The sequence below is a fragment of the Microcaecilia unicolor genome, chromosome 6, assembly GCF_901765095.1.
Source record: "Microcaecilia unicolor chromosome 6, aMicUni1.1, whole genome shotgun sequence".
In the NCBI taxonomy this organism is placed as follows: domain Eukaryota; kingdom Metazoa; phylum Chordata; class Amphibia; order Gymnophiona; family Siphonopidae; genus Microcaecilia; species Microcaecilia unicolor.
In genome coordinates, this window is record NC_044036.1 from 289,309,513 (window position 1) to 289,332,805 (window position 23,293).

General features: G+C 42.5%; 1 protein-coding gene across 4 annotated transcripts in view; it reads left to right on the top strand.

Annotated features, from left to right (window-relative positions):
- MED27 (mediator complex subunit 27) overlaps positions 1-22,268 on the top strand; it is a 405,350-nt gene extending 383,082 nt beyond the window's left edge. For all 4 annotated transcript variants that reach the window (XM_030207783.1, XM_030207784.1, XM_030207785.1 and 1 more), the window contains 2 exons: positions 14,264-14,341; positions 20,685-22,268. In XM_030207783.1, coding sequence (XP_030063643.1) covers positions 14,264-14,341; positions 20,685-20,819 — 213 coding nt within the window. In that variant the 3' untranslated portion in view covers positions 20,820-22,268. The remainder of the gene's footprint in view (positions 1-14,263; positions 14,342-20,684) is intronic.
- The last annotated feature ends 1,025 nt before the right edge of the window (positions 22,269-23,293 follow it).

The window sequence follows — 23,293 nt, forward strand, 5'->3', positions numbered from 1 at the left end:
AGATATTTCTGTGATGGTGAACAGTGCATCACTTGAAGTTTTTAGAGGATATATCTCTTAAATGAACCTCTTACACTAAATAGCAAATGTAAAAGATCTCTTTTGTTTATCGGCTTAGTTATTAACAGAAATTTCTTAGAGACATATCCATTGAATGAATGGCCTCATTAGCAAATACAACTTTCTTTGTGTTCTGTGTGTGTTCATTGGTTTGCAACATATATGAGCTGTATTTTTCCCACAGACTATCCCAATGGGAGAACCACCATCAGCTTGATTTAGAAGGTGCCCAAAACTGCTCAGAGAATAAGACTTGTATTCGGTTAGTTGAAGTCTTATGAAATTTTGAGCAGAACTGATTCAGAAAGAGCAATTTAGCAGGGTACAGACTAGATACAGATCCTGTGGGAGACATCTGTATAAAACATCCTAAAAGTACTGTCAACATCTGGACTTTCAGACAAAGTGGATCCTACTCCAGGTAGAATCATATTATTTATCAAGGCGGGATCTATTATTTTAGCTGGGGAGCTATCTTCCTGATCTCATAGTATGATCCAATGAAATTTGTAGATGCAGGTTCCTTAGCTGTAAACCGTGTAACCTCCCTGCATTCAGATTTTTATAGTAATCTCTCAAAATGAGAAAACATTATATAAATAGTAAATATTATCAAACAAATCTGTTCCTGATTTCAAATCTAAGTGATTTATTCATGGACCAGGTCTCTAAGACTAGCTCTCAAGAACATTAATAGTGACAACTGGTGACATAGACATTTGTATGAGTGCTTTGTCAGAACAGAGAGTCTTTTGATCCTTTGCAACCAAAAGTAAAGACATTTGACCTCTAATATAAAAATGCCAGTGATCAAAGGACAGAACTAGTTGGGCAGATGATAATGTTTTCCTGATTAGAATTAGGGCAGAACAGAGTACAAGAGTCCTTCCTTTACTCTGGAGACAGATAAGAATTAACGGATTAAAGAATTCTCTTTCTCTAGCAGAATCTTTCTTCCACTATGGCAGGCAGTGCAAGTAATACAGCACTGAATTAACCTTAATAATCCTTCATCAATAAAGGTTTGAGTTTATTATTGCTAAGAAAAGAATTTGGGATTTTTGATGAGCATTTTTCCCATCCTTGGTGTTCAGATGTACTTCTTGTTGAAAAGTTTATTGCAGAGAATATCAGGATATATCAGATATTATCTCATGCAAATAGTGCTTATCCAAACCAGTGCAGTAAATATATTCAACAGAAGCATATGTCGAGAAGCAAACAGCAAACATAGGTCTAGTCAATAGCTCCCTTGATGGAGGAGGAGGGAGGTGCTGGCCATTGACTCCTTCCGTGGAAGATTTATACCAAAGAGGTAGTGCTAGCCATTGGCTCCTTCCAGGAAATAGATGTGCACAAAAGATATAGGGCTAATTATCAGTTTCTTCCAAGGAAGAGATGTGCAGAGCAGGCATAAGTCTTAGTCATTGGCGCCATCTAAGAAAGAGGTGTGCAGTTGTGCATTGAATGGATAGGGCTGATCCACTGACTTCTTCAAAGGAAGAGATTGTGGTGGGGGGGGAGGGATGCTGTTAGCATTAGTTCTCTCCAAGGAATTTGCACTAAGTGGCATGGAGAAGTGGCCTAGTGGTTAGAGCAGCTGGCTCAAACTCGGGGAATCCTTAGTACAGATCCTGCTTCTGTCACTGATGCTCCTTTTAACAATGGGCAAGTCACTTCTCTCTCTATTGCCTCAGGTACAAACATGGGGCTAGATTTACTAATATACATTAACACACACTTCATTTTGTTATTGGGGCTTGTTTACTAATAACTTAAATAACTTGTGTTAATTGCATGTTAATGCATACTAATACATTAATGCAGGTTAGTAAATCTAGCCCTTAGATCTTTGGTCTTCACTCCTAGTCCTTGAGGGCTGTCGTCAGGTCTAATGAACATACCCAAGACAGATTTATATATAATGCAGATAGCAGGCATGCAAATCTGTCTCGTGCATATTCATTAGGGATATCCTGAAAACCTGGCCTGTTGGCAGCACATGAGGACTGGGAGTGAAAACAAAGACCTTATACTCAGATACAATAGGTAGTTCCATGACTCCACTGGTCTTACAATATAAGTTGTCTTAAGTTACCACTGAGAAGGTGTGAGCTAAATGCAAATAATGTGTGAACAAGAGGTCTAGTTTATTCCTTCTTACTTTTTAAAGGATTTGATTTTCAGCTATCAAGAGAACCTGCAAACTTTGAGGGCAAGCCGGTATTTCAAATCAGTAATGAGCTCTTTTGATTTTCAGTTTCCTTGCAGTGCCCACTAATTTAATTTTTCAGCATCCAAGCTCACTGTTGTCAAAATTGAGAGTACTGTGTATGGTTAAGATGAGAGGACTCATGATACATATTATCATGTGGTTGTGAAGTCTCTGTGTAAGCACCAAGTACTTTGTGACTTGTTGTAGGCCATAGCAGTGGTGGAATTAGAGCATGTATGAGCTTCATGTTTTAACTATTTTTGCTGGGCCGATCTTTACCAAGAATTTTCAAACAATTGAGCTATATGGATTGGGGGGAAGGAAGGGTAAAATAGGACTAGTCCTGGGTAAACTGAATAACATCTCATGTTAAAGCTTTTTTGGGAAAAATTAATATATGATATTACCATTTTATTTTCAGAATTTAACTTTTCAGTTTTATTTGAATGGATAGGTAGTAGATGAAGTGTATATGGGGGAGAGGGGAAGTGTTGTGGAAAACTGCATCACGCTAAAATGTGGCCGTCACCTATGAAAAGCTGCAATAATGGACTGTCACTGTCCTTCACTTAACACAGATCAGCAAGTTTCTTAACACCTGCCAATGACAAGATCTCAAAGCCATGTAAACTGTGAATGTGTCAAAAAAAAACCTTTGTGGGGCTAGAGCATATTCTTCTGGAGAGCTGCACAGAGCTAAATTTGTCCTGCCTTTAATTTCTGAAGCTTGGCTATGTCAGCAGGCATTCCCTCTCCTCCTTGTTATCCAGGTTATGTGTCTGACTGTATACAAAGAAGGAGGAGAGAAACGGCTCCCTGTGGCACAGTACTGTAAAGTTGTACAGTCATTTATTGAGGTTCCCTGGAGATTTCTTGAACTTTGTCCTGGGGTCAAGATGTTCCTTCACATCTCCAGCAGGGTTAGTTTTCAGAGAAAGGAAACCTGAAAATAAGAAGGGAATATCTCAAAGGGCAACAAAACTCTTCACACAAAGGCTTCCTGGCGATCCATGACATTTAAACTCCAACACTGCAGTGGCTGTTTTAATCCTTAACCCCCCATTTCAAGGAATGGCAAGTCATCTGTGCTGCTATAGAGAAGGAATAGAAAGAGAGTCCAGAAATAGTCACTGTGTCAAGTCTTGGCATACAAGTGAAGAGAAAGGAGCTGATGTGTGTGCTGTGTAGAACAGCAGGTAACTGGACACAGAATAGAAAAATAAGATTGTGATGGAAGGTGGCCTCTCTCTATTTGAGCCTTTCACACAGAGCTGGGGACCGAAGGGGAAAAAAAAGGCAAATAAGTGTGCTTTTGTGTCTGGCCTCTGCTACAGTAATAGCATCCTTATTAAGACTAGATTTAACCCTTCCAGTGCTAGGCCACCAGGACCATGAAAGAGAGAAAAAGGAGAGAAAGAATACTTAACTGATGCATGGTTTATTTCCATGGGTGACCTTTGATCCAAATATTGACACAGCAAGCATTATCAGAGTTTTGGATTTAGCTCATGCCTTTCTGAGAAGTTCAAGGTGAGTTGCATGCGGATATAGTAGGTGTTTTTCTGTCTCCAAAGGGCTTACAGTTTATTTGTACCTGAGGCAGTGGAGGGTTAGGTGACTTTCCAAAGTTCACAAGGAGAGTCAGTGGAATTTGAATCTTGACTTCCTTGGTTTTCAGTTCACTGCTCTACTCCTCTTCTCCAAACACACATTTAAACCAGAGTCTAACACAGTCTTGACGCTATGCCAGTTTTCCAGGCCTAGACCTTCCATTCCTCTATTACAGCTCCATAAATATCATTCCTGCAACTTAATTGTGACAGATTCCACTTATATTGTGTTTTACGTTTATTTGAATGGAAAAGGAGGATATATTACACACTTGCATTAAGAGCTGTGCAGTGAAGCATAAGCTTTCTAATGCAAGAGTAACACTAAAGTTTGCTGCCCAATGCTGTAACGAAATAGGACCAGTGCAAAAAATGTGCACTAACATGGGACAGCTCACTGGGATATGCATACACTGGTCTGCACTAGCAGCAGTTACATCTTGCACACAAATCAGCACCCAGAGTGCATGAGTATATATCTACGCACGTGCTGGACCCACCACTATTCTGTGCATAAGTTTTGCAATACACACAATAACATTTCAGTATGTACACAGAGGTACACACATGCAATTCTGGGTGCCCAGTACAATTTTCTATGCTCAAACCTGTGTGCCGAGTCTACTCTGAACACTGTGGTCTTTGTTCTAGCGCATCTCTCCCTCAGTTCTGCCTTTTTTGTTTTCACCCATGCTCTTTATGACATGCAGGTCTTATATGGTCACAGTAAAGAGACGAAACAGGCATGAAGTCTTCACAAAAGCTGACTGCATTAGACTGAGCTAATATTTTACACCACCTCAGCGTGGCGTTAAAGCCCCAGCGTTGAGCTCAGCATACTTCTCTTGCATATAGTACATTAAATGCCATATTTTCTGGGGGTCTACTTTTATGAATGTATAGCCTCAGATGATTTTATAAATGCCTACATGAGCATGTAAAATTCTGCTTTGTAAATTCAAATCACTTATAAAATTATCCCCCAAATATACAGTAAAGATGGACGCATGAACAGCACTTTCTGCAGTGCACAATGTGTAATATTACAAAGGGACCTAGGAGGAAAATATCACAGGGACATTGAGACTAAGAAATAGAGCCAGATCCTCCACAAGTTCCAAAATATGTTGGGAGCCATGTGAGAGCAACTACAAGGCCATCTCCAAATGTTCACATTTTTCAGAGTGCTTGAGGCCCTGCTACCATCATTCACAGATCATGATCATCAAGCACCCGTTCTCAGTATTCAGCACCACAAGTCAAACCAAATCCTTTAATGTGTGAGAATGTATTCCTGTCAATAATTTGAGGCTGGTGGTACCAAGTGAATGCATGCATGAGGCCATGTATATTGGGTAATTGAGAACACTTTCCAGGATGGCCCAGAAGATCTTTACTTCCTGTGAAGTGGATCATCAGAGCTAGAAAAAGAGCGAAAAGAAGCAGTGAGCTGTCAACCAGCTGCCCATATCTGGAGGTCTTTGTTCAACTGCTCCCGCAGGCTGTTGCATGACATTAGCCTGTTGAAGTGTGCTTGAGGCTGTATATGGCACTGATTACTTCTTATAGTCAGTTTATTTTACATACTAGCCGTTAAGCCCGTTAAAATGGGCGAGATTTCCAGCTACCCTCCTCGCCGCCGCTCCCTCCCCCCTCCTTGCCGGGCATCTGCTGCTGCCTGCAGCGCTTCCACACGGAGGTGAGAGGCGCTGTCAGGTCAGTGCAGGGGGCCCGATACGGAGGGGGGGGGGGCGGGAGCAGCGGCGGGGATGGGGGGGAGGGTGGAGGTTGGTGCGCACGATGTTCGTTTCCAGGCTCCAGCGGCAGCGTCCAACAGTCCGACTCCGTTTCCCTCTCTGTTCCGCCCTCTGACATCATCACATCTTGATGCGAGGGCGGGACAGAGAGGGAAGTCTATACTGCGCATTTGCAGGTGAGTCGGTCACTTGCCATTTATATGTTTGATTTTGCCATCTGTGAACATGCTGATAGTGATATATGTGTAGAGCTGAGAAACATGATCAGAAATGAGGCAGCAGTACATTTATTGCGGGGCTCCATGTTTTCACACAAATGAATCCATTCTGCAGTAGCTATATAAATGTCCAGAGAATATGTTTAACTTTCTACTGATGGCAGGATTAAAATTATTTACCATAAAAGTAAAAGCAGAATTCAGAACTGATCTTGGTTATTGATATTGTCTGCTTGAAAGATCCCATTCATATCTCACCATTTAAATCAGCTTGGGTCAACCAATTTGTATCCATTCTAAGAATCAAACTATCAGTCAAGAAACTTTCTTACTGTGATGTAATGAATGCCTCTTTCATCCATGATAGTATAGAACAGTCTTGATTTTCAGATGGTTTTTTCCCTTCAAAATGTGTAAAAAAAAAAAAAATACTGAGTGGTATTTCTCTATCAACATGCAAGATGAAATTAACCACACTCATGGGTGACATCTAAAGGTGGAGACTCAGACCCTGCTCTCTTGGAGCTCAAATAGACCAACCAAGGTGATATGAGCATTTGAAAGGGAGTTCCCATGTGCATGGTTGCTCTACAGGTCCCCAGTCTTTTTTCATCCAAGTACTGCATGGATGTGCATTTTGCAATCTCCTTTTATTTCCAAACAAAGCCTGTGGCTTTTCTAAGTATTTTCCCCACAGGTGAGAAGCAGTGGCGTACCAAGGTGGGGGCGGTCCGCTCCGGGTGCACGCCGCTGGGGGGTGCCGCGCGCCTGTCGGCTCTCCATTTTCATGCTCCCTTTGCCCCGGAACAGGTTACTTCCTGTTCCGGGGCAGAGGGAGCATGAAAACAAAGAGCCGGCAGGCACGCAGCATCCCCCCCCCCCCCCCCAGCGGCGTGCACCCGGGGGGGGGTTTTCGCCGGGGGATCGGGGGTTCTTTCGCCAGGGAGGGGCGTCGCGCTGTTCCAGGGGGGGCGCTACACCCGGGGAGTGGGGCGCATCGGTGATCCGCCCCAGGTGTCAGCCCCCCTAGGAACGCCACTGGTGAGAAGAATCCCTGGCACTGGAAATGAACAGTATACTCGTGCCAAACCTTCTGTCCTGGAAATGAGGATGATGCAGGTGTGTCATCAGTAGCAAGTTAGTTACAACGAAAGACTCCAGAGACCATATTGGTCCAGGAGACAGATGTCTCTTTTCCAGGCCCTACTATATCAGTTGGTCAGTTAGTTGCTCGTTCTGTTTATAATGATTTCTTCAGTTTGTCAAGGCATTATATAGGGATGTGTTCCTTGTCACTCCAGAGGACCTCACCAGCTTCAAAGAGATTGGATGACCTGCCTGGACCCTGGCCCTTATCCAGCCAGAGGCAGGCAATCCCAGACCTGCACTGGCTCTCTGTTTTCCAGACCACAAGTATAAAAAAGGAAAATCTGAAGGGATAACACCCAGGCCTATGCACCTTCCACAGAGTGTTGGGGATGAAACAATCCAGTGAGGAAGGTGAGATCCTGTCCACTCAGGAGTTTGAGCCAAAGTGTGCAGTGTCCTACATCAGTTGGATGAGTTCAAAGTTTGCATCCATCCCTATGTATACAGATTACTGCAGGATCTACAGCTATGGATTGACAACCCTATCTCCTGCTTCCTGGTTACCATGAAATTGGATATCAGGTACAAAGTTCAGCTGTGCCCAGGATTCAACAAGGTACATCTATCCCACCCACTCTGTAATGGTCAAATCAGCTCTCAAAAAGAAGTGGTTGAGAGACCATTCCAGCACCCTGCCTGGAAGAAATAGTACGGCTCTAGACTCTGTAGGAAAGAAGCCTTCCACTTAGTGCCAGGATCACAATACATAAATTATATATGGTTCAGTACCTCCAAGAATATATGTCCAAACTCCATCTACCTGCAGAGAAATTTCCATCAAAAGACAGGGCTAACTTCTCATGGAGTTTGAATGAAGTTCTGGAGTTCAAAAAAATAACCTCATATGCTCAGCCTATGACTCTGCCTCCAGAATCTCATAGGGGTGTGATTGTGAGTCAGTGGTTTTTGAGTGGACATCCCCTACATGAGGGAGAACCTATTAAATTTGAAAGGCAAAGAAGTGCTTAGTATAATTAAGGATCATTATTAGTTGGTGTTTGCTATGGCTGCTTCATTTTCCAGATGGGGTGCACACTCAAAGGAAGCGATTGGATAGAGAACTTATACCACATAAATCTATTGGAGCTGTGGCCAGTGAGTGGTCCGGGCCTTCATGTCCATTGTCACAGATATGAGAGTCCTTATCCAGTCAAGTGGAAATGTTCTCTCTAAACCAGCAGAGCAGAACCAGCTCATGCACTCTATAAAGATTCACTGAGGAACTGGAAATAGGCCATCTCACACTTAAGCATACAGAATGGATTTTCAGACTGCCTTAGCTGCACATTCAAACCTTATAATGGTCCCCAGTTCAGGGTTGTGGACAGCATCTTCACTCACCTACCCCATGATTGCAGGGGAGAACACCACCAAGTATCTGTTCAGTAGACCTACCTGTGAGTGAAAAGACAAATACTTTTATTGTTGATTGAAGGCTAGGTTTTCTCTGTGTATTCCTCTAATCTGTCCGCTAGCCACATGCTAGACAAAAATAAAATGGGACAAGGGTAGTCTGATTTTTATACCACCTTCGTGGCCTTGTCAAATCTGGTTTCCTTTAGTGGAGTCTGAACCAGTTCCTGTCATGGTGGTGGCTAAGAAAGGGGAGCTGTTTTGCATCCCAACATTTGATATGAGGCATTGATGGCTTGAAGATCAGTAGCTGAAAACTCTGCTCGGCCTGGAAATGAGAGATACCCTCATTGTAGCTAGAAAATCTTTACCTGGAAATACTATGGGTTTATGTGGAAACTGTGGTATAAGAAGAGAGATTGGAGCCTCTTCCATTACACTCCAGAATTACTTCTGTATTATCTCATACTTTTAAAACTTGGGTCTTTGCATTCCATCAGTGAAAGTTTCGCTGAACACAATAATGGGATGCCTTTTAGGGTTGCCTGATATGGCCCTGCATCCACTAGTATCCAAGTTCATTAAGGGCCTCTGGAACAGAAACCTCAGGATATGAAACCTCTAGTCCAATGCAGCGGTAATTTTCTCCCAGGCCACTAACGCAGACCTTTATGCAGTTGCTTCCCTTTCCTCATTTCAACTGGAATGAAATGAGGAGCCCCCTGTTAGCCCCAGCCCAGAACCTTAACACTGGTCCCTTGGGATCTGAATGTGGTCCTTGCTCACTCAACCCATGAAACCGGTATGTAATGAATAGCATCTGCACATCTGAAATTCCTCACCCGTAAGGTCTTGTTCCTTGTTACCATCACCTCAGCACACAGAATAAGCAAGTTATAGACATTGATCTTGGATGACCCCTATCTTCAATTCTGCTGTAATAGGATGACACTCCAAACACATCTGAAATTTTTGCCGAAAAGTGGTTTCAACTTTCAGTAGTGCTCCTCTTCTTCTGTAAGCCATAAAGAGGAAAAGGCCTTACATACATTGGACTGAATATGAGCCCTGGCTTTTGTTCTTCACCTACATTGGAATTTCCTTTGATCCATAGCTATGTCTTAGTAAACTTTTCCAACTAGTTGGTAAATTGCAGTGATATCAAACTATGGGTATACGCCCTTAAGACTTTGCACAAATGAGAACAGTGGTCTTTTCAGTCACCCACCTCTAAGTAGTGCATGTGGAGATTTGACATCCGGCTGTGAATTTGTACCTTCATGTCCAATTACTGTCAGGACATCATGTCCCAAAAGGACAGCAGTCACAGCTAGACTTCTCGAGCCCCCTTTCAACTCTTCCCACTGTTTTTGCGTGGCTCACCCATTTAATTCTCAGAAGTGGTCCTTGGCTATGGGAGTTCCCATGAGGGTGTCTGATTTCAACTTGTTTGTTAATGGAGAAAGCATAGCTGCTTACCTGTAATAGGGGTTCTCCAGGATGGATCTGTCACACAATCCTTCCCTAAGAGTTGACTGAAGCTTTAAATGGGACTAAAAGAAACATGGGAGCAACCACGTACACAGGATTTCCTGTGCCTGCTCAGAAGACCTTTTTTGGTCTGTCTCAGCTCTGAGAGACTTGGGTTTATGTTGGCCACATTGGATGACATCACCCACAAGTGGTGATGATTTATCTTGCCTATCCTTGGAAAAAGCCTCATTAAAGGCAAGCAACTGTGCTGATAGTACTAGTTGAAATAGATGGTACATGGGGATGGTGCAGTTTGGCCCAGGGAGGGAGAGAAAATGGCTAAGGCTGTTTGATGGGCCCTGCTAACCTCAGGCTGCCAAAGGTTATTTAGTACTACCCAGCCATGGTGTCTAGGGAAGAGATATCAAAGATGGAGAGAGAAAAAGAGAGAAAAATGAAAAATATTATGAAGATTTTTTCACCAAAATTGATTATTTAATTTGCCTGTTCTCAGCTAGTTTATGGTGTTAAAAAAAAGTTTCAAATTAATTTGAGTAAAAGAAATGGACACCATACACTATATGAAAAATACTGTGTTCCATAGGAGATATATAATATAGAGCTATATATAATGCCTAGCAATGAATTTCCATATTCCATAGCAGAGTGACCTGTCAGTCTCTTCCCTCTCCCATGCTTTAGAGCCACTTTGATCTCACAATATCTTTTCTCTCTCAGTACATTTCTCTGCATGTATTGCTCTCTTCTGTTTCCCCCTTTTGTTCAGAAAGCATTTTTGGTATCTTCCAGCAGCCCTGGGGTTGCCCTTGATCGTGCAGTGGAAGCTCATTAGCTCTTACCAATACAACAAGGAAAAGTATATATAGTACATACAGATATGGCTAAGTAACCAGTCCATTTAAATTTGTTAAAGACCCTATCCTCCCATCCAACCATCTCAACCTCACCTCCAAGCTTCAGCTTTTCAGCAATTATGGAAAACACCTTTTTTCTTTGTTTATAGGTCAAAAAGAATAAAAACTTCTTTAAGCAGAAGAAAAGCATCATTGCTGAGTATAGAGAGAGCAGGTACAAGAAGGCTGAGCAGAGACAAATGTTTTTATTCAGTCTGACACCTCAGTAATTGTTGAAGAGCTTTGTAACTTGATCAGGTAATAATCTCTGCATATGCAGCAACGGTCTGACATGTATGAGTTAGGGTCACTCTTTTGTACTACAGAATTATTTTGAAATTGCATATACTTGATGAAGCGAAGATATTGGAGTCCCTCTTTTAGTGAACTTTCTGCAAAAGGATTTCCTCTCTCTCCACTGCTTTTAATTATTGTAAGATGACTGCATACAGAAAACTTTGCTCCGGCTTCTTTTCCTCAGTGGCTGAGAACCAGATAAGCCAGGGTCAAATCCTACTGACAATGCTTGTGATTGGGCAGGTCACTTCATTGACTCAGTTACAAACACAAGCATAATACCAAAATTGTACTCCCCGATGCAGTAACAAAATAGTATGCAAATAGGCTAAGCACAAAAAATGTGTGTTAACATAGGAGAGAGACCAGTTTTTTCAGGCTGCAGTTGAATCAGCCAGGTCTGCTCCGTTACATAGTAACATAGTAAATGACGGCAGAAAAAGACCTGCATGGTCCATCCAGTCTGCCCAACAAGATAAACTCATATGTGCTACTTTTTGTGTATACCCTACTTTGATTTGTACCTGTCCTCTTCAGGGCACAGACCGTATAAGTCTGCCCAGCACTATCCCCGCCTCCCGCCACAGGCTCTGCCACCCAATCTCGGCTAAGCTCCTTAGGATCCATTCCTTCTGAACAGGATTCCTTTATGTTTATCCCACGCGTGTTTGAATTCTGTTACCGTTTTCATTTCCACCACCTCCCGCAGGAGGGCATTCCAAGCATCCACTACTCTCTCCGTGAAAAAATACTTCCTGACATTTTTCTTGAGTCTGCCCCCCTTCAATCTCATTTCATGTCCTCTCATTCTACCGCCTTCGCACCTCTGGAGGCCTCCCTCTGGACAAATTGGGCATCCGGAGCCACCAGCGAAGACTGCCTCTCTACTGTGCTGGTAGTGACAACTTTCGCAGGACGGAGTCCCTTTGCGGTGACCACCTGGAGAGAACAGACCTCTGAAGAGGTTTCATATGTGCCCTGGCCCACAGCACAGCTTCTATTGTTGCCGCCATGGAGCCCAAAACCTGCAGATAATCCCGCGCACATGGGAGCACAGAATGCAGAAACTGATGTCGTATGCATGCACAGCCTCTTTTAGGCTGCAAGTGAATTGAGCAACTTTCCTGCATATATTTGTACACATTGGATTACAACACTTGACTAAGTTCATCAATTTCAAATGTGCTGGAACATTTATAATGCTGACCCCTGACACAGGCAAATTGCTGAAACATGGACCGAGTCAGGTCCTCAATAAAATAGTTCCTCCATACCAATTCTTGGAGCCCATTGTGCTTTTTTTCTGCTGTGCTTCGTCCACTGCGCTTTTGATTCCCTCTCGCCTGCTACTGTTAACATAGAGCTCACCAGATGCATGCATACACAGATCTGCGCTAGTGGCAGCTGTATTTTGCGCACAAAAAAAGTGTATCGGCAGCCAGAGTGCCATGCACATGTGCTGAAATGCTTTTCTGTGCATAAAATGTTTTGCAATAACAGTATTCACAGAATAGCATTCAAGCACATATGTAGATGTGTGCACATGCAACTTCATATTTTATATGCTTACAGTAAAGAGAAGAACAGGGCATGAAATCCTCACTAATGCTGACTGCAGAACAAGCTAATCTTTTACATCTCCTCAGACCTGGTGTTAAAGCCCCTGTGCTGATCTTAGCCTTTGATCTTTGCGTACCTCTCTGCATCTGCACTGCCTGTCTCATTGCCATGGGATTTAAATGTAAGATAAGCAAAACCTGTTTTTATATAGGGCACCCACAAAATTGTGTGCTAAAACTGAGCTAGTGAGTCCACACTTTACTACATTGGCACTTTAGATTTTAAGGCCCACAGGGATAGGGAAACATCTAGTGTACCTAAATGTAACTCGCTTTGAAAAAGGTATGAGCTAAATCTAAAACGCTCCTCTCTTGCATGTAAATTCAGTGCAAATTTTCTAGCAAAAAAGGCGCCGGTACTCAAATGCCAGGCCATCCTTCAGGGGTGGGGTGATCACTGAGGGACTCAGTCCACAATAGCCAGGCCCCCTGCAACCAGTCACAGAATCTATGACAAGGCAGAATTGGTGTCTTGAGCCTGAGCTCTTTCATTAAAACTTGTGGTCCATGGGTCAATTTTAGTAGACACTGGGAAAGGTGCCGGTACTCAGTACCCCCTCAAAAAAAAGCCCTGTGTAAATTGCAGTGTTTGAACAGAAACTGTAGGTACAAAGAATATGTTACTTGCTGTCAAGTTGGTGTCGACTCGTAGTGACCCTGTGAATAGTTGTTCTTGAGATGTGTTTGGTCTTCATTCAGGTGGCTAATTGTTATAGTGGGCTCTATAGTTGCTGCAGTTGTATCAATCCATCACATTGTGGGCCTTCCTCTTTTGCATTGACCTTCAACCTTGCTAAGCATGATGTCTTTCTCTAAGAATATATTTCCATTAAAATACTTGTATTGATCAGCACTTATTCTATACTTTTGAAGTTTCCTTGCTGTAACAGAAGTTTTAGTTCACTAATATATATTAGAGAAATAGAATTTCAGGAAATACATAATTGCTCTTTGTGTGAACAGTGTGATGTAAAGATAATGTTACTAATTTCCAGTGAACAAGAGTGTTTCCCTTGTGCCAGGCAAGACTAAATCAGATGTATCTGCTACTATATGCGGGGCAGACTTCAACCCACCAGAACTTCCTAGCTTTAATCAGTCAGTTAATAGAATTTAGATAATAGGGAGGCATCAGGGTGAGGCGCACAGCAGCCGACTATAATATGGTACCATGCTTCCCAGCCTTTTCCCTTCTTTGCAACTCACAGATGTCATGAGAGCTGCAGTCACTGATTCCTGTTGTCACAAGCCCTTGAGTGATGGCTGCCAGCGTTAAGGGCCCGCTGCAGGAAGTGCGGCCTTATTTTGTTACACTGTGGTTGTGTGTATGAGCAGCTAAAGATCAGGTCAAAAGGCTTTATCACAGGATCCATGTCTTTCAGTTCGGCAGTTCAGATTTTCTATAAATGAAGTTGATAATTACCAGGGCTGTTTTCACTTGGGGAGGATACACCATAGCTTGCAAGCACTGAAGAAGATTTCTAAACTATTGTTCTAAATTTTCATGAAGTAATAATAGTTGGGCTCATATCCTATGATCTATTCTAGTCCATCTCTAAGAAGTAAATCAATCCTTTTTTTTTTTTTTTTGGACCCAGGTGACAGATCATGCAACAACGGCTCTGCTGCATTATCAGCTTCCCCAGATGCCAGATGTGGTAGTCCGCTCCTTTATGGTAAGCAGAGTCTTTGCAAGAGATTTTGGCAGCACACTGCCAAATTCTACTGTGTTTAGCAATTTCAACATTGCACAGAGAAAATTTGGTCTGTTCAGTAGTTACATCATTTTATCTATAGTTTACAATGAAATAATTATTTAGATAGAGAAGACCAGTTCTTCAGGGCTACTTAAAAATAAAAAGGTGTTAGATGTAGTCAAGATGTTATTACTATGGTCTTACAAATGACTAAAGGCCTGATTCACTAAGGATTTTCTTTTATTCACTGAATATGAGAAAACAGGTCTTGTAAATCAGGTATCTCAGAATCCTTAAACTTTGCTGTGCTCAGAGACCCCGATGATCAAAGGTAAATGAGGGTGCTAGAGACCACTAGCGCCCGCATGCACCAGCTCAGTATAAACAGAGGTATGAACTGAAAACAAGTGCACCAGGGAATACCACAGAGCTCTGATCGTATGGGTAGAATACTGCTTTAACCTTACACCAGCTTGGAGCTGGTGTTAGGATTAAGGCTCCTTTCTTCCTCCCCCCCTCCCCAGTCCAAGCCATGCAGCCCACTCGGGGAGGTCAGGGGGTCTACTGGATAAGCCCCCCCCCCCCCAGACACCAACACAGGGGCTGGAGGTCTGTTGGACCCCCCGACACCCCCTCTCTAACACAAGGACACAGGAGGCTGGAGGTCCAGTGGATTTCTAGGCCCCTAAGCCCCTTTCCCACACCACAAAAACTCCCTAGTGGCCCAGTGGGCAACCCTACCCCCACCCGCCCTAGTGGCCTAGTGCCTCCCAAACCCCCTCTCATACCTTTAGAAGGTGGGAGTGAGTATCTCCTGGGTCGTCACCTTTTTCTCATATATGGTATTGAAACCCTACCCAGTGCATCCCAGGATGCACCGGGCAGGGCACCACCATTTTGAAGGCAGCGCCCAGGAGGAGGGAGTGCTACTTCCTTCTCCCTTAAAAAGGTACAGGAGGAGAGTTTGGGGGGGCACTAGGCCTCCAGGGCAGATGGAGGTGAGAGGGCGGGTGGGGGTAGGATTGCCCACTGGGTCACCAGGGACATTTTTTGGTGTCGGGGAGGGGTTAGGGGGGCTAGAGGCACTTGTCCGGGGAGGGGTTGGAGGGTGGAAGGTCCACCAGACCTCCAGCCCCTTGCATGCGTTGGGGGGGGGGGGGGACATTCTTTTTGACAGGTCTGGGCTTTTTTTTTTTTTTTTCAGCGTGAACCTGTCAAACAACTTCGATGGGAGGGTTGTGCCTTGGGCACATGCCCAGGCACAGTCCTCCCACAGAAGTCCCCCAATGATCAAAACTAATAGTGTGCAAAACCTTTAATCCCCCGCACTGTTCCAGCGCTAAATTTCCAGTACTGTTCGGAACAGTGCAGAGGATTTGATCATCTGGATCAGTGTTTGCAGTTCAGTCATTTTGCAGTCCATCAGCACATCTGGGGGACCCTTAAAACTTTCAGCTGCCTCCTCAGATCTTTTTCAGCAGGAACCTCTCTTTCTTGAATCCTTTACCTATTAAAAAAAATACAGCCCATAATGGCAGTAAAGCTTGCCATTATGTCCAGATTAGTTTACAGCACTCCTCTTTCTAAGAGCTCGGCCTAAGCTGAAGACTAACAATAACTCAGTTATGACAGGTGGAAGCAGCTCCTCCAAGGAAATGTGAAAAGGCCTAGTACAAGCGCTGCCCAAGCTATGGGCTTGCCTTATTGATCTTCTGAAGCATGTTTGAGAGCAAGAAACCCAGCTTGGGACAAACACTCATTGTTAAATGTCATTTTGTAGGTCCTTTACTTGTCAGATGTGCAATAGCAGAGACATTTTTTTCTCTGTTGTATGTTCTTGCCACCTCTTCTGCCAACAGTTTACCTTCATTTATGTATTTTGTTTGTATTTAATATTTACCCATGTTGTCATTTAAATTCCTCCAGAGCTCTGGTGTCTGCTCCAGCCTAATAAAACCATAGTGCTTTTGTTGTCCTTGCTTTTCCTGTAAAGCTCCACAAATGTTCTGGTTTTCTTGGAAAATAGCAATTGACAGCCTAAGACCTGCTGCTGTTGATAGGTATTCTAATGAAGATGGAAAGATTTGTATCACTAAATACAGCTGACCCATTTGTGAGAAAACAGTTCTCTGCTATTGACTATATTCCATAAGAGTTTCAATGACAAGATTCATGTACATCTCTCTGAGAGTACATCACCTTTTCAGTTCACTGTCTCCTTGAGGTTGGAATTGAGTTATCTTTTTTCTATACTGTCACAAGTCTTTCTGAGGAGCATTTTCACATGTGAACTACAATACTTGTAAAAGAAACTGAGTAGTGTAGTTGACTGTCACTTGGGCAGTAAGCCATGCAGATATTCTGATATTAAATAACTTTAGATTTTTTTAAAGAATGTATAACCTGCTTTGTCGACCATTGGAACAAACAATGGGGAACAAGTAATAACAAATAAAATGACAATAGTAGAAATAAAATCAGTAAATCAAGTCTTGAACAGAGATAAAATTCTCATAAATATATTGTACACCCAACCCATTCGTCCTCCTCCTCCCCCCACCCCCCCACCCCCCCCCCCCCCCCCACCCCCACCAAATTAGCCAAAACAAGATCAGCTTCCTTTACATTCCCACCACTGGAAATAAATACTAGAAAACCCCAACTTGTGACATTCCACAGCACTGGCATCATTTCTGAAAATGACCTGGTCCGTGTTTTTACCAGATAAAAAAAGCTTTCACTACTAGGAGACAAAAATTTTGCAACACACATATAGGTCTGCAGTTAAGGTTATACTTCAAATAAGTGGGATTTTGAGCATTAAAAGTGCAGAATGCTAAACAATATTTTGAATTGAGTGTATCCTTCAACAGGTAACAATGCAATGAGCTCAGAATTGTGGTAGCCCTATCCCATTTCAAATGCATCTCAGAATCCTTCCCACAGAATTCTGGACCAACTTCATTCTGTCTAGAAATGTTTTGGCAACCCCACCTAAATAGTATTGCTGTAATCAAGATGAAAGAGAACCACCAACTGCATCGCTGACCAAACATTTTGATGGGAAAGGGGGAAAGGGAAATGAGACTTGATATACCGCCTTTCTGAGGTTTTTGCAACTACATTCAAAACAGTTTACATATATTCAGGTGCTTATTTTGTACCAGGGGCAATGGAGGGTTAAGTGACTTGCCCAGAGTCACAAGGAGCTGCAGTGGGAATCGAACTCAGTTCCCCAGGATCAAAGTCCACTGCACTAACCACTAGGCTGCTACTCCTGCAAAAAAGGCCAAATCTGCCCCCCTGAGCATTATTCTCTATTGTTCTTTTAACTATCAAAACTACTTGTGGTTGTATAGTAGGTACAGCATCTAAAGCCAGGAGTGTTGCCAGCCCTTCAATTTTGAGGGGGACGGCAATACATTCCCTCCTCCCATAAGAATCCCTTTGCTGAAGGGTATGTTGAAGCTCTGCCAGCCAAAGAAATTCAGGGTCTGAGCTGCTCACCTCTTTCTTGTGCTACTGCTGTAATTGAAAGCCGGTGGCATGTCACCAATGCCAGGACGTCTCCTCTCGAATGCTCAGTTTGCACGAGAACCGAGCATGCTTGGGGAGTCCCGGAGTCGGTAGCTGGAGGCATGCCTCTGGCTTACGATTACAGCAGCAGCACAAGGAAGAGGTGAGCGGCTCAGACCCCAAATTTCTTTGGCTGGCAGGGCTTCAGCATTCCCTGACAGCCAATTAATGGGGTGCTGCAGGTTAGGAAGGGGGCCTGAGCCCAAAGTGGGTGGGCCCAGCCCCCCTCCCCCAGATATGCCACTGTCTAAAACTATCGCCAGACTTTTCACTTCTAGCTGAATGGTAAGCAGTACTCCCTCCTCCCACACACACACACTAAATACAGGCAAACTGCTGGGCAGAAGAGACACACAGACCCATAAATATATTCAAATTAAGTCTATTTCCGTTCATCTAGTTCTGTACGAGCAAAGTTATCCTTCAGATTGCTCAACAAACACAGCCCACATTGTGATTCCAAGGCAACAAAACTTGGATATCATCTCTAAGGGATGTTTTCAGTCCCAAGCTCCTAAGGGCTCCCAGGGGCTCCAGCAAGAAAGATTCTGCAGCAGACTCCACAACTCACAACTCTGTAGTTGCACATAAGTGTTTTGAATATTTTGGGTAAGTAATACCACATTGATAAGTAGCTGAGTTAGCACAAGTTAGAAACTCATGAGCAGTCATGCTAAATGGCATGGAGGAGTAGCCCGATACAGTGCTTCTCAACCCAGCCAGTCAGGTTTTTTTGGATATCCAGAATGAATATGCATGAGAGAGATTATATGCACTGCCTCCTTGATATGCAAAATCTATCTTATGCATATGTATTGTAGCTTGAAAACCTGGGTGTGCTCCGAGGACTGGGTTGAAAAGCATTGGCCTAACAGAGCAGCAGGCTGAAAATCAGGATAACAACCAGGTGAAGAAAAACAGAAAGTATACAGGAATAACCCAAACAGCAGTTTATTAATCAAACAACAGACTGGAGGGGTAAACATACGCCTGAGTTGACCAAGTTTCGTCCTGTAGTTGGCTGCCTCAGAGGCTGAAAATATGAGAAAACTGCAAACACCAGGCTAGATAAACATACTTCTCTCTCCCTCGTGAACACAAATTATGCTGTAGTAAGAAATAGTAAGAATGAGGCACAATGTGCTGCCATGCATATTTATTGTAGATATTTTAAAAGCCTGGGCGTCTTCCAAGGGACTGGGTTGAAAAGCACCGGCCTAATAGAGCAGCAGACTGAAAACCAGAGAAACCAGGGTTTAAATCCTGCTTCTCCCACTGAATCTCTGACATTGGGAAAGTCACTTCACCCTCCATTGCCATCGGTACAACTTAGACTGTAAGTCCACTTAGACAGGGGAAATGACTTGTGTACCTGACTGAACTTGTAACTCACCTTGAACTCAGATTTGGAAAGGCAAGTAATTACATTCTTAAATCCAGGTGAAGCCTACACACTTGTTAGCTGGTTATTATCCATTCATTCAGCTGAATTAGAGGAAAACAATTGATGTTACTGCTGAAACTTTGCTAGTGAGAACTAATTCATCAACTTTTCTAGATTAAAAAAAAACTCAGAGGCTCTTGCCTGCTTAAACCACGCTGAGTGGCCCATCTGCTGATATTCAGTGACAACCAGTTGGTGCCTCTGAATGTCTTAGGGTAGAATCTAGGCATAGCCGGAAGATAAGCAGGCGGTGATATACCATGCTGGTTCCCACATACCTACCGTACAAAAGCAGTCCTAACTTTGTCTAGTTAGATATGTGGGTGCCAGCACTGAATATCAGATTGCACCCACATAACATTCAATGCTGCTGCACAGCTGTGTCCCAGACATGAATATCCAGGTCTAAGTTAGCTGGTAGCAGTGCATTTAAAGAAATACTGACTGCCACCGGTCCTTATTGTGTGTATTGAGTATTGCAGTGGGATGATAATGAGCTTGAAAGAGGTGAATTTATAATCACGTATCAATTTTACCATTAGAATGCCTCTCTTAATATTAACCAGTGATTGAATGACTCTAATAAATTAACATAAGCTCCTAGAGATACCTCAAAGCTAATGATTTCTTTCATTCTGGCTTTCCCAGCAGATACCCTAATATCATAAGAGGCAATTCCAAGAGTGTCTGTGAGACAATGCTACCTTTCTGAATGCCTTTATTTTCCTGTTTCCCATGTTTTCAAATCATGTAAATCATCAAGAGTGGACCAAACTTATTTTCTAAGACTCCATTTCTTTGGTCATGTAGCTTTTTCCTGTTTGCTAGAGTGTAGACATCCATATTCATAAACAGTAAATATAGATATCACAGTGCAGAGGTAGGCTTGAAGAACTGCATTCTATTATTACTCTTATGATGTATTGGATTATTGCATTATTTTGTGTATTAAAAACTATTTGGAGTTAAACTTTTGCTCAAAGAAGATGGTTTGTATGGACAGCATTACATAATATAATATATTCTGTATATTTTTAAACGCTGAAACTCTGGCCTAGTTACAGCTTCTTTTCCAAAGTGAGTAATAGACAGGAGGTTTCCAAAGAAGCTGGAAAATCAGCTGTATTTCTGACCTTGTGGTTTTCCACCTGCTTCTCTTGGTATAAAATCAGCATATGTCTTGCTTGGGCCTCAGCCAAGAGCCATCTTCTGTCCTTGTAATGATTTAGCCTGACAGGAAGGATGAAATTAGGACTGCCAGATCCTGTTTCTTTAATTTCTTTTTTGCGCTTCTCTTTCTAGACCTGGTTAAGAAGTTACATCAGGCTGTTCCAGGCTCCTTGCCAGCGCTGCGGAAAGTTTCTGCAGGATGGCCTCCCCCCTACATGGAGGGATTTCCGTACATTGGAGGCTTTTCATGATACCTGCAGGCAGTAGCAGACTCTGCCAAGGTTTAGTCACTGCTTTACTGTCTCAGACCAAGACACTGGACTTACAGTCTGGAGTGGGCAAATGGTATTAATGACTCTCTCCACCAGAGATTATCTTGGCTTAAAGTCGTCACTATACCAGGGAAAAGCCAAGAACTATTGTACTTAGCTGCCCAGAACCTCTAGGCACCATACTGCTTTCAGATATATTTATACATGGTGCTGTGGGACTTCTGGTGCTTGCAACTGAAAAGGACCAACTGTTATAAATCACGCTGATTCATCAGCCAGTCAGCCCACTCGATTCTCCTACCTTTCTAAACATTGTGTAAAGAGTCTGAGAAGGTAGAAACCTTACCGTAATTTGGGGACGTTGTACTGTGCCTTAATACCAGCCAATACAGTTGATGCTTTGTCAACAGGTATTTAGATCTTAAACTTACCATGATTTACCCAGAAAGTCAATATATAATAGGTGGACGTACAGTATCTGTATTCAGGTAAGCATTTTATCTCAACCCTAGTAAATTGCTGTTTATGCTCATACAAAATAAACAGGTATCTCATCAAAGAATTGAGATAAGTCTCGTAAAATAATGCAGCTCCACAGATTAGAAATAATTTGAACCATCTGTCTCCGTTTTTTTCTCTCAATTAAGGTTGCCACCACTTCCCACATCATTTGGTCAGGTATCTTTGGGTGGAACCCTATGTAGCATCAGATTTTACTCATTAGTATCTATTTTCTTTATGTTACTGTGCTTTTTTATTCAGCTTTCCATAATGATCCAAAGGAAGGGATAATAAAGTTAAAATGGAAGAATCAAAACTGTAGACAAGACTTAATGACATAGAATGATGTGATAAAATACAACCTAGCTGTGTAATGAAAACAAATACAGACCCATAAAACATCAGTAAAATGTCAAAAATAGTAACAATGATAAATATACTAGATAACAAACAATGATAAAACTATAAATCCACCACCAATGCCACTGTGATATTAATATATTTGATCTTTATCTTGGGCTTGGATGAGATATCTTTCTTGCGCATAGGACTTGTATGTGGTGTTCTGACTTGGCAGAGATTTTTTTTACATGACCTTATATAGGCTACTGTCTTCCACCCCCAATTAAGCTGAAAATTTCAGCCAGAATGCAAACTTATGCACCCTCAAAATACTTGTAAATCAGAGCAGGCAAAACACCCCCCCCCCCCCCCTTCCCAGACCACATTTGTGGCTCTTGCCTTTCTGGTATCAGGGGCATCCTACAAGGTAGGTTTAAGCCCAGGCACTGCCTATACAAAAGAATTTCACTCTCATGGAAAGTAATCCTTAGAATAGGCACAATCCCCCATATTCTGTATAGTGCGACTTGCATTGCACGCACAAATCAGGTTGTATTCTGATTAGCACGTGCAACTTAATTATCTTAAGCCAATCAGCACCAATAATTGTCACTAATTGGCATTAATTATAATTTACGTGCAGAACTTTCTAAGTGTATTCTGTAAAGTGGTGCACATAAATTCTAAGATGCAGGTTGGAAGAGGGGACGTGGCCATGATTGTGGAATGGGTAGACTGTGGGCGTGTCTAAAAACTATGCATGCTGTTACAGAATACACCCACTATGTGCCTACCTTAGACATAGGCATTTACACCAAATTTTACTTGGCGTAAATGCCTGCGACTAAATTTAGTTCCATGGATGGGCACTAGGCATATTCGATAAGCCATGCCTAATTTTAGGCTTAGTTTCTAGAATAAGCTTAGGCGTATTTTTTTTCAGCAACGATTTTAAGGAGCCATATATAGAATCTACCCTTTTATACTGTGCATATCTGATGTACTGTTCTTATGCTGGTGATCTTACTGTTTCTGCCTTTTGAAGCTGTTTTGTGAAAGTGTAAACGTTAAGTGTCTCTCATTTCCATCCTGACTGCAAGAAGTTCCAAAGGATCTCCACTGGATCTTAGATATGGAACCAGAGCATAAGTTTGCATTCAACATACTGCTTTTGTTTTGTAAAGTGATGGTCTGCTGTGTATTTATTAATTTAAAGCAAGGTACTTTGGTGTTTCATCTTTTTCAGCTCTTCTGTGTATTGACATTTTCAAGAATTTAGATGATAGGGCCAGAGGAAAAGAGAGGCTGGTGGGGCTTGATGAAAGGCATCCATGGGCTAAAAGTGGCCTGGAGGCCATAGTTTGCCCTTACCTGCCATAAAGTGTGGTGGGTTATAGTTCTATAATTTAATTGATATTGGCATTGGCCAGACATATTTCATACACTGTCAAAGTCCCTGGATGATTTTTTCTTTTTTTACCGTTCTATAAACTTTAATTTTATGGGCTTTGTTTGTGTTTTAAGGCATAATTAACAGTAGCATTGCAGAAAGTACTGCTGTTAGCTTTTTTAAATCTCATATTGTTTTCATGTAGTGGCTGTCAAAGCTTTGGATTAAAAATAAAA